Source organism: Alligator mississippiensis, chromosome 5 (assembly GCF_030867095.1).
Source record: "Alligator mississippiensis isolate rAllMis1 chromosome 5, rAllMis1, whole genome shotgun sequence".
Taxonomy (NCBI): Eukaryota; Metazoa; Chordata; order Crocodylia; family Alligatoridae; genus Alligator; species Alligator mississippiensis.
In genome coordinates, this window is record NC_081828.1 from 184,017,263 (window position 1) to 184,033,371 (window position 16,109).

At 38.5% G+C, this 16,109-nt stretch overlaps 1 protein-coding gene across 2 annotated transcripts in view; it reads left to right on the top strand.

Annotated features, from left to right (window-relative positions):
* PLXDC2 (plexin domain containing 2) overlaps positions 1 to 16,109 on the top strand; it is a 513,252-nt gene that overhangs the window by 403,343 nt on the left and 93,800 nt on the right. For both annotated transcript variants that reach the window (XM_059729061.1, XM_019497583.2), the window contains exons 8-9: positions 8,743 to 8,838; positions 9,683 to 9,764. In XM_059729061.1, the coding sequence (XP_059585044.1) occupies positions 8,743 to 8,838; positions 9,683 to 9,764 (178 nt within the window). The remainder of the gene's footprint in view (positions 1 to 8,742; positions 8,839 to 9,682; positions 9,765 to 16,109) is intronic.

Sequence of the window (16,109 nt, forward strand, 5' to 3'; positions counted from 1 at the left end):
TGGAAAGCAATTCCAATAATGCCAACACTTTGAATGTGCCTATGACTTTTGCAGGCAATATATTGTTATTAACATACATTTCTTACTCTTTTCCACAAGGTAGTACCACTTTGCTCTCTTCCTACAGAAGAATGTATCTATTAGAACTGTCTTAGGATTTTTCCCATTACTATTGGGAGGAAGAGTAAATAGGAAGGTTTGTGATTTGGGTAGGTGGGCTTTTTGTTTAACTACTTTTTTTTGCGAGGTGTTTATATTGTTCCATTATTATTGGTTTAATATTAAAAATAAACCCTTAGTACCCTGCCAAATTCTGTGCAATACAGCTGCTGCATTCTACCACACACATGCTTACAATTCAAACATAACTCTATATGCATATGTGCGTAGTCTGGAAGCACTTTGACAATAATTAAACCTAAGAACATTATTATTTACTATAACAAAGTTACTTACCTACTTCAGCAAGTTTTCTATCCTTTTTCCTTTATCATCTTCACTATGCTAACTATTAGCTCACTGCTCTTTACTGCCACTGACTTTTCAAAGGTCCTTATTTTTCTCTTCTTCATAAAACCAGCCCTTCCTCTCCATTCCTAAACCTTCCTCAGTTCTTCAAACTTTACCTCCTCCATTCTTCTGACTCTCAAGCTCCAACACTCTGCTCCTAAATCCCCTCTAACTTCTCCTTTCTCTTTTTTCCCCCCAGTACCTTCCTATTCTTCTTTTAGCTATATTAATTTGCTCATGATTAAAATGAAAAAATGTCATGTTCAGCAATAGAAAACTTAGCAAATCTCAACCCTGCTTACAGGCAGTATTCCATAGGTCCCCTGGCAGACATCGCTTTTTTCATGCATTATATGCGAGTATGATGCAACGAATGGTCCATACATTAAACCAGGTTGTTGCTGGTGAAAGTGGTAGATCAGCTGTATAATAGTTGCTCGTTGAAACAGCAACTTCCTTGTGGCGTGGAAGTACCTTGCAATAATTTTAAAGTATGTTCTGGAACATTAACAATTTGTTGTGCAGTACTTCTCTCACATAACATGTAACAAATGCAAAGTTTGCCAGGGGCCTAAGAGAACAAATTTCAGTGGTAAAATGATGTTAAATGTTGATTTTTCACACAACATACTGCTGGGTTCCTAGTCGTCCTATTGCAACTCCCAGTGATGAACTATCATGATATTTTCAGACTAGACTCTTCTTATAGCAGGTACAGCTATTTTAGGAACTGTATACTTTGGCAACCTAAGGTTTAATAACACTAATTACTCTGTGTGCAAATCAAAATTGCAGCTCAGTTATTTATTAGTAACATTCCAGTTTCACTGCAATTAGTGACACTCAATATATAATGTAATTCAAGCACCTATAATTAAGGGATACTTCTGGATGCTAAAACTACTGAAGATTTTGTTCTAGTTTGTTTACAACAGTGAGAGCCTTGAAAGAATGACATTCCTGAAGTCTCCAGCAAGCATATCTGCTGTTTGTGTTTTCATGTTCATCGAGCTAAAACACAGCAGCCTTCGTGAAAATGAAGGAACTAATTTCCTACTGCTTTTGCAAGTTTTAATGCCATTTACACCCACCTGATTATACAAAGGGTCAAATTCTCAGCACTAACACACTCTAAAGCAGCTCAGACTTTTTCCAGGGGCTTTACTGGCCCCAGCCAGTTCCCAGATTACCAATATGGTCTACTGGTAGTACAAAATATCTTTGTTTCCTGTGCCCAACCTCTAGCTAAGTATAGCTGAGCTGGGCTTACAAATATAAGTAAAGCTACAAGGAAGTAGAGAATACTGTCTAGTAAATATTTTCCTGGTCAGTTCAACTGTGTGTCCAGTTTTGGGTGCCACACTTCAAGAGGAACATGAAGAATCTGGAGAGGGTTCAGAGGAGGGCCACTCACATGATTAGTAGTCTCCGTGATAGACCCTATGAGGGGAGGTTGAGAGATCTGGATCCCCTCAGCCTTTACAAAAGATGGCTGAGGGGTGACCTTGTAGCTGCCTATAAGTTTTTCAGGGAAGACAGCAGGGAACTGGGGATGCACTGTTTACCAGAACACCCCAGGGAGTGAATAGGAATAATGGGTGCAAACTAGTGGAGAGTAGATTTAGGTTTGACATTAGGAAGAATTGTTTTACAGTAAGGGGGGCCAGAGTCTGGAACGGGCTTCCAAGAGAGGTGGTGCTGTCACCTAACTTGGAGGTCTTCAAGAGGAGGCTTGATAGTCACCTGACTGAGGTCATCTGACCTTGGTCCTCTTTCCTGCCAGGGGTAGGGGGTCAGACACAATGATCCATTGGGTCCCTTCTGACTCTACAATCTCTGAATCTATGACAACACAGCATGCTCTGTTGTTGGACATTTTTTCTACATTACTCATAAAACCATTATTTAGAGTTTAATTTGTTGGTTCAACAATATATGAGTTTAGTGCTTGATCTGCATGTTCTCAACTGATATTCTTATCTTTGATCATTATGTAAATTTTAAGTGAGATGCAAATTCTTTGAGTGATTTATGACTTTGCAGTGTTGAGTAATTTTCAGAGCGATAAAAAATAAGTTTTAGACAAAACAAATGGGGGTTCTGTTCTTAGTTATAGATTTTCACTTGTGTGTATAGTAGACCAAGGTGGAAATAGTCTCTGAAATGGTAGTAAGTTGTACAGAGCAGCACTAACTGTACTATTATCAGTACCCTGTGGATTTAGTATTATTGTAGGAGGGTTGTAACCATGATGGACCAGGGAATCTATGAGAAGCAAGATTTGTTTGGTAATATCTTTTTCTGAACTAACTTTGTAATTGAGGAAGCTTTAAGACAAGCTTTTACACACAAAATGCCATTCTTCAGGTCTGGGAAAGAAGCAGATACAGCTTAAACTAAACACCAGTTAGAAGAAGTACTTTTGTTTAACCCTATTATGCAAATTAAAGTGATCACATTAAAGAGGGAAGTGGGTAGTAAACCTATGGTTATCAAAAGTAGTTACAGACCAAGTAAACAGCAGTTGAAACAAGTATACCTAATTATGTAATTAGGTTCAAAATGGATAGAGCCATTATCACCTGTGGAGCTAAATGAGGCTAGGCAAAGGAGAAGTCAAATTATAATGAACCGTGACACCATTATCTGGTTAAGTCGATGGTTCTTGGTAAAGAATATAGATTTTTGTTCACAAGCTTGTCTTCTGGGGGTATAGTATACATTTCCCTTCTGTTTGTTAATGTTAGTAGATAGCAGCACTTTCAAGCCACAAAGCACTATCCAAGTACTGGGGACAGGATGAGTTTGAAATTCTGACTCCTTCACATTCTGTAGTAGATGGCTGTCCACCATGGAAGTTAAAAGTATGACTGATCCTAAAGCTATACTTGGAGATTGTACTTTGTCACTTAAAGTGAAACTTTGATCGATCTACCAGTTCTACAGAGTAAGATGCTAGTGATGGAAAACTAATTGCTGGATTTAATTGAAGTTTCCCATTGTCATCTTTATCATTTATCTAATTCACAAACTGTTGGCAATGCATAATATAATTTTAAATTGACCTGTCATTCACATAACGTGTACATGATTTTGCTGTTTGTAAACAGGCTATTGTTTTTTCCCCATTACAGTTGAAAACAGATGAAATAGGCATTTTTACACATGCATGCACCGCAGTGTCGGGCACTTTAAAAAGCATCTGGTGCTGTGTCGCTTGCAGTTGTATAAGCAGCGAAATGCACATCAGCGTGCAGAAAATGACAGTGGTCCACTTTTGAATTAAAACACATAGCAAGTGTTTTAGTTCAAAAGCTCATTGCTGCCATTTTCTTCAAACTGACGTGCATTTCGCCGCTTATACAACTACAAGTGATGCAGCATGGTGCGTGTCAGCTCGCATGCGGAGCAGACTTGATTAATTGCATCTGCTCCAGTGTGCCAGATCTCCAGCGCATCCAAGCATGAAAATGTATGTGTATAAATGCCCATGTGACTAGCTAAGGGTGTTTTTTTTCCTTATTTCCCAGCTAGTGATTCTTGCTGATCTGATTCTCTAGGAATCCTCAGTTGAGGAAACCTTTTTATTTCACGAAGATAAATCCAGAAAATGTAAATGAGTGCTTTATCCATGTCTAAACATGCGTGACAGGAAATATCATTTACTAAATGGTGCATTCTAGTCTGGAAATCCTATGCAAAAAAGGTAATTTATATAAGAGAAGAAATGCAATCAGATTTTACATCTGTCAGACATGTACATTAAAAACAGTTTAGTATCAGTTACTGACCTTTTAGATATTTTGTAGATGCTTCTGCTGCTCTGTTATTACTGCAGTGTCTTTTGAACCCCTTATATTCTTTAGATAATTTAGTAAATTCTGGCAGTTTTCATTCATGTAATGTTTACATGTCATTATTTCATTTGAAACCACTGTGATAATACTATGGAGAAAATGTGCTATCTAGTATCTTGGACATCTATAATTTACAAATATGCTGCTTAATCCCTTGAAACGACTATTTCAATTGGCCTTATGACACCACGTGTTATCTTTCTAGAGGCTGGCAACAATGCTGAGAAATATAGTTACCTCAAGAGGTTACTTTTCTCTTCTGCTCTTTAAGCTGGGAATGTATCTATAGTTTTTTATTCAAAGACAATGCATTGATATTTTTGAGAATAACCATTATAAATCAAATAACCATTTGGACCATGTTGTAATGAAACCAGTGAAATGAAGTAGGAACTGTTATTGAAGAATGACAAATTTGGGGGGTTTTTCAACTTGATATTAGAACAGGTGACAAAGATGAAAAGAAAAGTTAAATGTTTCAATAAACATGTTCATGGAAATACTACATTTAGAATTTATCTAATGCATACAGGCAGACAAGGTTCCTTGAGTGAATTTGATATCTTTTATTAGACCAACCCAAATGGTTGGAGAATAGTTAATGCACACAAGTACTCCAAAGCTAGGATTTCTTATACTAAGCATTGCCATAGAACACTACATTTTGTGGGTACAAATTGCACCTGTAAAAGGAAACGTCAAACCTTGCTCTGTCTGCAAAATTACTCCTAAATGGAATGTCCTCTTACCCTGATTAGAAATCAACTAGCATAACATTATCAAATATAATATTAGTAATTTTTAATAATTATCTACATGTGGCCAAATCTGTTTCATTGGAACTTTGGAAAACTGTGAATGCTAATGTTTTATAAGTCCCTCTGGGCATTTAACAGGGTGGGCTTGGAATTATTAGAATTATGGTGAATGAATCTGAACTGTTAACCTTTAGTAATGAGAGATTGAAGCAGGGTTCATATAAAGTGCCAATGCCATCATTTGTATTTATGTATTCCTTTGCATATTTTTGGACAGAAGGATCAAGATTTCTTTGGAAAGAAATTAAACCCTCCAGCTTTGGCAAGAGTTCTTTTCCAACACATTTCCTGATTACTTTGATTTGGCAGGTGCTTCTGTTGAACTAATAACTCTGGGAGAATAAATCTTCCACTGTTGTCAGATCTACTCAACCCCTGCCCAAATTAGCTTCATCTTGGCAGGTATTCTAGTCCAGTGCATTTGGAAGTCTGGACAGGTATCACATTTTTCAGGGTAGATGTCTTGCTTAACCAAGATCTGCCTTATCTCCAATCAAAATGACTCTGCAGTAATATACAACTATAATATATAATTTACATATTAGAATATATATAATGTGTACTGCATTAGAATATATAAATGTACCAATTTAAAAGTCATTAATGCATGAAAGATAAAATTATAGTAGAAGTCGGTCTCAACTAAACAACTAATTGAGTGAATTAGCATTTTTAAAGCTAACAGGGAGTTAAATAAAAGTAGCATTGTCTGCTGCCTGTATGTGCTTGTCATTTCACAAGGAGTCTTGTCAGTAAGGGGCAGAATATCACATGATCTCTCTATACATCCCCATCTTGGAGCTTGCTTTGCTGCTTTCAGCAGGCATCAACAGATTGCTGTTCACCGCCTGCACTTGGTGCTGATAGTAGCACATGCACTTGTCCTTTCAAAGGCTAGCCATACCCCATATCCCAGCAGATTTCTTCTATCCAGACCAATATGGGCTCTACAGAATAAAAACCAGGTGTCTCTTCTAGTACGCTCAGGTACATCATGTAGAAATTAGTATTTGTTGATAAATTAAATTTATTTAGAATCACAGAATCATAGAAAATTAGGGTTGGAAGGGACCTCAGGAGGTCATCTAGTCCACCTCCCTGCTCAAAGCAGGACTAGCCTCAACTATCTCATCCTAACCAAGGAGTTGTATGTATGTCTCCAAGGATGGAGATTCCACAAATTCTCTGGGTAACCTGTAGCAGTGCTTTCTTTACTAATCATTGTGATAGAGCTTTTCCTAATATCTAAACTAAAGTTCCCTTGCTTGAGACCATTGTACCTTGCTCTGTCGTCTGTCACCACTGAGACTAGTCTAGTTTCATCTTCTTTGTAATCACCCTTCAGGCAGTTGAAGGCTGCTATTAAATCCCACCTCAGCCTTCTCTTCTCCAGACTAAATAGTCCAGTTCTGTTAGCCTGTCCTTGTTTCTTTTAATGTAATTTTTTTCTCTGCATCTAAAACAAAGTGCAGAAGTGATGAAAAAAACCTGCTGTATAACTGTGCAGCAGCTAGGGAATCCAGCAATATTCCCTAGATTCCCTTTAAGTATTGGCAATAAAAACATGTCCCTCAGCTCATTAAGAGAGATGTCCCATCAGACAATGCAGAATGAGTAACGCAAACTGTGGAGGAACCTGCTGAAGTTTGTAACTATCCATATTCCTTTTCCTCCTTTTTCATCCTCTCAGAAAATCAAATAGACTGAGAGAATCTTTCATCCTTTGCAATCACTCATTTCTCTTCTGGCTTGATCCTTGGAAGTCAAGAAAGGTGCTTGCATGGATTTCAGTGGAAATTTGATCAGCTTTCTGAAAAGGAAATCACCTTGACTTCAAGGCACTTGGAAACAGCCATTATTATTTCAGACCAGGAGTATACTTGAAACTTCTAATTGGCAAATTAGAAACTTTTCCCCAAACTTTGGGGAAAAGCATCCACACCAGGCTCAGCAAGTGGGCGGACAAGAATCTGATGGTGTTCAACGCCGAAAAATGCAAGGTTCTCCACCTTGGGAAGAAAAACCTGCAGCATCCTTATAGGCTTGGCACTGCTATGTTGGCTAGCACTATGCAAGAAAGAGACTTGGGGGTCATCATTGACCACAAGATGAACATGAGCCTGCAGTGCGATGCTGCGGCTAGTAAAGCAACCAAAACGCTGGCTTGCATCCATAGATGCTTCTCAAGCAAATCCCAGAACGTCATTCTCCCCTTGTACTTGGCCTTAGTGAGGCCGTAGCTGGAGTACTGCATCCAGTTTTGGGCTCCACAATTCAAAAAGGATGTGGAGAAGCTTGAGAGAGTCCAGAGAAGAGCCACGCGCATGATCAGAGGTCAGGGAAGCAGACCCTACGATGACAGGCTGAGAGCCCTGGGGCTCTTTAGCCTGGAAAAGCGCAGGCTCAGGGGTGATCTGATGGCCACCTATAAGTTTATCAGGGGTGACCACCAGGATCTGGGGGAACGTTTGATGGTCATAAACTACTACAAGACCGTTTCAGGCTGGACACAAGGAAGAATTTCTTTACTGTCCGAGCCCCCAAGGTCTGGAACAGCCTGCCACCGGAGGTGGTTCAAGCGCCTACATTGAACACCTTCAAGAGCAAACTGGATGCTTATCTTGCTGGGATCCTATGAACCCAGCTGACTTCCTGCCCTTTGGGCAGGGGCTGGACTCGATGATCTTCCAAGGTCCCTTCCAGCCCTAATGTCTATGAAATCTATGAAATGTTCTGGCCTGCTACTGTGTCTTGAAGTCATGCACTTAATATCTAGAATATTAAGTTTGACCAGAATAAATAATAGGCTATTCAATAGGAAATCAACAATTAATGGTATTTTTCATGTTTCACTTCTGCTTTGGGGTTACCATCATCTAGTGTTTTCAGTCTGTCAAAACAGAACATGTATGGCTTTACAGTGAATTTTCTACCTTGAAAAGCTTATGTAGAACCAGCCTGTATAAAAATTATACAATCAGCTGCTTTTGGAAAACTATTTGCCTTGGCCCCCTTTACATTTTTATTTTTTTCTGATATTAAAAAAATATATATTTTAATGCAGTACAAATACCTCAGTATTAATATGTGAGCTAGCCCCCAGCTAACAACGTAAATCAAGTGATGAAACCATTTTTGTTTGATGAAACCATTCCTAATACACTTGCCTGTTTTGGCAACAAATGAGGTTCCAGGGAGTTCTATAAGCCATTACGCTTGAGAAATACCTGAATTACACTGTAAATATCTTTGCACATAAGCTATAGAAATTCTGCTTAAACAAGTTAATGAGATATGTGAGAACTCAGTCAGCATTTTCAAAGTCTTTATTAGTGAAAAACTCCTGAGCTGGCAGCTCTGATGGTTTTTCAAATGAATCTCTCCTTTTCTGCAGCATTTTTTAAGATAAATTTTCATCCTGGGAAAAAATTGTGTGTGTGTTAATACACACACACATTTATTTACAGTAATCAATTATTAAGCATATTGTTTTCTCACGGAGTACATCTTACAAAATAATAAGTGAAAATGCAGGTTTGTTTTTTCCTCCCTGGCAGATGTCCGTAGAAGAACGATTTATGAGTACCACAGGGTTGAGCTACAGATGTCAAAGATTACTAATCTATCAGCTGTTGAGATGATACCTCTACCCAGTAAGTAAAATTAAACATAAACAGATGCCAGGTTTGAAATATGTAACATTCTTAAATATTTCCCTATAATCTCAGTTTGGAAAACGTCCTTACAGATGAATTGGAGACCACATGATCTCTTGTATCTCAAATGAGTTTGCAGGTCAGGGTCCTACAATTTTCAGTAGGTCATAAATGATAGCTGTATAGCATTGTTTCCTAAAATCATCTTGTCTCCTGTAAGTTTTGTTCATGGAAAAAAAAGTAATTTTCATGCTCGAGCGTCAAACACAGAAACTTGTATATGTAGCACAGCCCATGTCAAAGGAACATCTAGAAAAACATCTTGCAATTCATCAGCCTTCTTTGTCCAGTGCTAAACAACATTGTTCAGAAATCTTAGAATTTAAATTGTGAGCTCTAGTACTGTGAGAAATTGCAATGGCTTACATCCTTTCTCTAATCCAATTACACTACTTGTATGCTTTCCTGTCAGTCTTACTATCTACATATTATCTAAATGTGAGTCTACCAGGAATGTTAGACCAGAAAAGGAAAAGATTTAAGGAAAGCCTTAATACATAACAATATGATAAAAATTTTGTAACTATACTGAAAAGAGGTTTGTGGAAATGGGATTAAATTTACAAATGCAATACAAATTAAATCCTAAAGGTCAAATGTATTTTCTGTGCTTGTATTTGTATAGTATGAGTTGGTAGTCTGTCTTTAATGGGTCACGCTGATAAGCTCTGGGCCTTAAATATGCTTTTGGAAAGGATTTATTTTTGCTTTGTAAATGTGGTAAGAATTGTTTATAAGATTAATGTGTGTATTGATTTTTATTTATTTATCTATCTCCCAGCCTGTCTCCAATTTAACAGCTGTGGCCCATGTGTCACTGCCCAGATCGGCTTCAACTGCAGCTGGTGTAATAAACTCCAAAGGTAAGCCATAAGTTTTGAGCAAAGCAGTGTTCAAATTTCATCCAAATAATGTTTGACCTCATATGATGCAGTGCACAGGAGGGTTTTTTTTATTAGCAAATCTTATTTGCAGAAGAAAATCCAGGAGAATATTTTTGGTATTTTAGTTCATGGAATCTGAAGCATGGGCTTACAATGGAGTTCAGTGGCTACAATCATCAGCTACACATCAGTATCTCATTTAAGTTAATAAAAGAACACTAGAAAAGCAGGGTCAAAACCAACTGTTTTTAATGAGGTACAGTTAAAGCCATTATTTCCATAACCTTGGCTACATTTTTAGTTTGTTTGGTTTAAACTGTAGAAGAAATTTTTTTTTTTTCTCTTTCAAAAGTCACACTTGACTTTTTCAACATGCATTTCCCTCTGTACAGACACTAAGCAGAAATAAATTTAGCTATAAACACCTGCTTGGTCCCTAAACAGGAGTGAGACTGACACAATGAGGAGATAAAATAAGGAAGTCTTTGAACCTCCAATCATTTAGTGAGTATTTTGATTCTCCTCTACCCTCTAGTTGTTGTATTAACTCTGACAGTCAAGTTAGCTGCAAGAACAATTTGAAAGTTATGGAATAGCTGGAATGTAAAGAACAAAATAATAAGTTTGTAATCTTGGCTTCTGAAAAGTTCTTCAGTTACTGACCTTGAGGGCCTGAATGTACTTAACAGCAATTCGGTTATGTAAAATACAGAATAGTTACGAATATTTATTATTGTTGTTCTGTTTTTCAAGCCTAGAAATTGGTTTCAGGAATGTTATCTATAAAGCTGATGAGTAATGAAAACAGAAATGGTTATTAACATTTTTAAACTTCGCTGTGATAGCAGGTGATGAAAAACTGACAAATAGTTGCCAAAGGTGGTATGGAATTAAACAGTTGTGATTATTTATATTTGCATTTTCTTAAGCTTTGGAGATTTGCAGCAAAGCTTATTGCTCTTGGTTAATTTTGCATGAAAGCCCTTGTGATATTGATATCTAAATTATATTGTGTATCAGGAAGGAAGGCATAGAGAATAAAAAGAGGTACACCTGTAGTAGGCTGTTTCAGGGAGAGCCTAGCTCATGAAAAGACTCTGCAGGCCCTTCCATGTTGCTTGGCTTCACATTTAGGAACATTTGGGGGAAATATGCAAAATGCTAAACTCTGTTGCTTCAAAGACAGCACACATGGGAATCAAATAGGGTGAGTGCAAGTTAACCAGGTCATTGCCAGTAGAAAATAGTCCTAAAATAATTACAGCATTCTCTCCCTTTGTATTTTGGTGAGTACCAAATATAATTCAACATATTTAGGTTTCCAGAGACTTTGTATACAGTCCTAGTTGGGTAGAAATTGTGTATCAGATCCTCAGCTGGGTTAGTTGGAATCACTCCACTAAAACTCGTGAAATGGAGATTCCTTCATGGCATCATTAAATACCTCAATGAAGCTCTGTTGATTTATACCAGACGATCTGCTTCAATTTTGAATGTGATTGATTTACTCTAATTAATTTCGTTTGGATTTTATTAATTTCTCATTAGTCTTGTTAACTTGCATTATTTTTATTGCTGATGTTGGATAGAGTTTTCTTCCCTAATATGATACAATAGTTTAACCACATGGAAGGGAAAAAATACCATCCTACTGGCATAAGGAATTCATAACTTTTCCTTCCTTAGCCCAGTTTTATTGATCATTTAAGCCCTAAACCTTGGCTTCAGTGTCACTTAAGTGATGCATAGGGCTGTTTGCAAGGGGTTTACCTTTATTTTAGAGAGTCCTCTTTCTGACTGAAAGAACAAGAGAACTGCGTTCTGTTCAGTCCTGTAGGTTGTTCTGTTGATTGTAACAGGAAATAAAATGGGCCACTGTTAAACTTATTACTCCATTTGAGTTGCATGGTCTAGGTACAGACATTCAAAAAGCCCGAGGTAGAATCCATCTAAGTGACACAGTTTTCTATAAGCAACATACTTTAGGTCGGTAGTGAACAGAACACATATTTGCTGGGGGAAAGTGGAGCAAATCATAGGCTGGACTCTGCCATTTTTAAACCAAATTATGTGGCTGCTGACAGATTTAGGAAAAAAAAAAAAAACAGTTGTTTACTGGAAGTGTCATCACATTAGTGTGACCTAGCTTGCCCAGCGTCTGTATAGACTGCACGCTTCAGCAGGACTTTTTGGTCCTTTTATCTAATAGCTTATTCCTCTAACCTAGGATTAGAGTATCAAAAGTAGTACTTAAATAAGCACTGGAGATGAGCTAACATTAGACCTCAACATTTTGTAACAAAGTTCTTTGTGTGCCCAGAGTTAGATTTCTATACATGCCCAGAGCCATGTCAGCTAGAATTCAGCCCTAATCTCTCACCAAATATGACTGAGGCCAATGAACTACATGCCCCTTGGTGCCTGATCTAGTAGCCATCCTTAAAGCATGCCTAACACACACCAACATGGATCAGACAGTTTTTTTTAAATGGTGAATGGTGAGATCTTATGTACTATTCTAAGGAACCCAGAAAATAGAAAACCCAGAGTAGGGAATCAAACCCACACTTTCTACCTCCCACACAGGGAGTATTCCACCATGGAATGAAGAATGTGTTTAAGCATATGTTTGTTGCCTTAGTTCAGAATGGGGCTAATGACAATAACATTTTGTTGCTAGAAACACGGCACATATTTGTAAAGGGAAATCATTATTCTCTGTCATAATTCTTTTAGGCTTACAGGTGATACTATCCAGCCAGTTCTGAATAGCTATGTAGTTATACATCTGTACTATTAGGTAGTTCTGAATAGCTACACAGAAAAAAGGCCCAATGGTATGGAGCATACAAGGTATGTGAATGGTAGCAGAAAAGTAATGCAGTACATTGCAATTAGTGCTCTTATGCTTGATCTTTTCTCAATTTGCAATTTTTTTTTCCACCAACCCTAGATGCGTCATGTGCCGTTCTGGCTCAGTACTATTCTTATGTTACCTTGCCACGCTTCAAAACTGTGAGAACTTCTTCACCACATTTTCCAAGGGATGTTTAGTTTAAAAGCAGGAATGTCAAACATCCAACCTGTGGGTTAGATCCATCCCATGGAGTTGCTCTGGCAGGCCAGGAAATATGGAGACATGGTTAGCAGTGGCTGTGTTCTTCCACAGAATCAGGAGTCCTGGGGTCCCAGTGGACGTGGGTATCAGCAGCAGAAGTGCAAGCAAAGGCTGTGCAACATAGCTCTCGGTTACCCTGCTGCCACCTGGCCTGACCCTACAAAGTGAATAATAATTCCATAGCCTATCTGAACTGACTGATCCATTTGAAATGGGGTATCAGAAAACAGAATGCCATGCCTTGTACTCAGAGCCCATAGTTAGGAGGTAATGAGGATTTAGAGTGATCCCTCAAATGTAGCATTGAAGTTCGTCATTAGAAAGACCTGCCATTAAGTCCGTACTCACTCTTTTAGCTCTCTCATTCCTGAAGTGAGGAAGAAGGATATAGGATATTCATTTGCCAATGATCACAAAGCTTCAATGTCTATTACAACCAATCACCAGCAGTAAAGCAGAACAGCTGGGTGAAACAGTCAGCTGCTATTTTAAAATAAGATTTCTTAGTGCAGTTAAGCGTATAACACCAAACATCTTTTCCACATAAATTAACAATTCCATTCCCACAATCCCTTTCTCTTGTAGTTTTAATATAGCATTTATCAAAAGCTGCCACTACTAAACACTGTTACTAAATAACATAGTATTTTATCTTGGCTACAATTTAAAAAATTATTTTGTGTCACTCGTATAACAAAGTACAGTTGCTACAAATATAGCAACTTTATCCGAAGGTTTGCTGTTCATGGCGGAAAAATCTATCCCAGCATAAGTGTTCTGGTATGTTTTAGTTATATTCCCTATGTGGGCACTCTGGTGAAATAAAAATGACTTTATTCTGGCATAGAGTATCATATACATGAAGCAAATTTGGTATTCTGGTAAGAAATTTGCTCCTGGTCAGCCAGGCAGCAGGGGGCGGGAGACTGCTGCCTGCCCCTGGGAGCTGCCTGCTGCCACGGTGGGCTCAAACACTGGAACCCAGGCAGGGACAGTGTCCCCCTGCCCCAGCAGCAGGGAGCTTCCAGCCCCAACTTCACAATCACAGAGCTGGGAACAATCATCTCCCAGTCCCCACTCTGCAATCATGGAGCTCCCAACCCCTACTCTGCAGGCAGCTCCCAGGGGCAGGGAGCAATCTCTAAGACCCTGTCAGGAGACAGCTGTCTCCTGGTCCTGTGCTTCCTGCCATCTCCTAGGCTAGCACCCAGAGGGAGCCTAGAAGGGGCAAACTGCTGCCATGAGGAGCAAATCTGCTCCTGCTTCCCAACATATGTAGCGGCCTGCCCGGGGTGGGTTTTCTCTACAGTAAATTACTCTAGAGTAAATCCACCCTGGAGCATGTGCACATGTAGACATGCCCAGTAAGTGGTACATTAATAGTAAGAGACCTTTGTCCGAAAGGGGTGATCAGAGAAGTGTGAGGTAAGGAATAGTACTAGTCCTGTTTTTTGGATAAAATGTACATCTGCCATATAATAATTTATACTGAGCACTTGTATTGTCTTTCATCCTTAAATTTTTGTGTCTTCTACTACAAAGACATCATGTTGATTATATACTTATTACAGGTTAGGTCATTGGGAGTACCAGAGTAGTTAAAACTTTATTTTACAAAAGATTTGAAAAATAACTTTGCTAACTTTGTGAGCCTCAGCTTTGTGTGCTCAGTCTGAGATTCCCAAACTCCAGTGAAGGACAACCCACAAAACCATTGCCTAATTATGTGGACAAATTAGAGATTAATGCTAAGTATTGTCAACTGACATTGATCTCAACAGAAGTTAAAGATGTCAAACACCTCAGGAAAAGCACTCCTTTAAATATTCCAAGGCCAGCCTCTAAACTTCATTTTTTGCCAGACCTAATAGAGATCCCCTTCTTCCTCTGCCCCCCTCCCCCCTGCCCTTGGCACTGCTACATGTGCCATCTGTCTATGTTTGCTCTGGTCTCCTTATTCAGTCTCATATATTTCCTGTTTAGCTGCCTTGCAAAAGCTTTGCCTTGGCAACATGCATGTGCTCTAATTTTCTTCTTAGCCTTAGGAAAGTATTATAGAAAAATAGGCAGATGTGTTACACATTTTGGATAGTCTTCTTGTGTTCTGTTATTTTTTTTTTTTAATTATTTAGTATCTCTCCTGGCATAATTGGCAGGCCATTCTAATTTTGGTATAGTATAAATGTGATGATTTCACTGTATTCTTGTGACTATGCAGTCAGACAGCCAATCTACTGTAATTATATATTTTATGTGCTGCCCTTCCCATGAAATACTGAGGGCAGTGTATAATAAAGAGCAAAATAACTTATACAGAACAAAATAAAATTAAGATGGTATAACAGAAACAACACCCCCCCACACACAAATTCAGAGAAAATCCACCTCCCTCCACCCATTCCTGTTACCCTGTCCTTCACCTACGAAATAATCCACCTCCTGCTCAACTCTGGCTACCCAGACCCATTCACTAGTGTCATAAATTTTTTTTTTCTTCCCATAATTCCTCCCATCCCTACCTGTTCTCTCTCCTCTGTCTCACAACCAAGGGACTCCCCTCCTCACTCTTAATACCCTACCCCCCCACCACCCCAAAACCGATATGCCTCCCTCTCCCACAGGAGGTCTGTGGCACCTTTCCTATATTTAAAGGGTCCATCAAATGATCTAGTCTAACTCCTGTATAACCCAAGCCACTGAATTTCATTTTGACTAAAACATATCTTCCAGAAAGGCATGTAATTTAAATCTTCAGAATTAATGGCTAGGAACAGATGTTGCATTTGTCCCTGGATAAGTTGTGTCTGTGTTTATTCTAGAAAAAAATATCCTCGAATTGGTGTGTACACACATCACCTTTCCAGGGTAATCAGGGTCTACTGAGTGACTAAATGCACTGTCACTTTTCTGCTTTGATTGAATGATATAATCTCAAAATAACTGTTCAGATGCACTTGGCAGTGTCCCGGAATGAATTGTTAATGCTTCTTATCTCATGAGCCTTTTTAGGATATTTCTCAGGATAAGGGACATGGGCATCTGAATGACTGCATTTTGTCCTAGGATAACAATGCACTTTGTCCTTGGGACAAATGTGATGTCTTTTTGTAGCCCAAGAGATGGAGAATTCATCCCAAATTTAAGAGGCAACACTATTTTAACAATGAATGAGAGTGAAAGCTGTTCATTAAGAGTGCAGAATGACC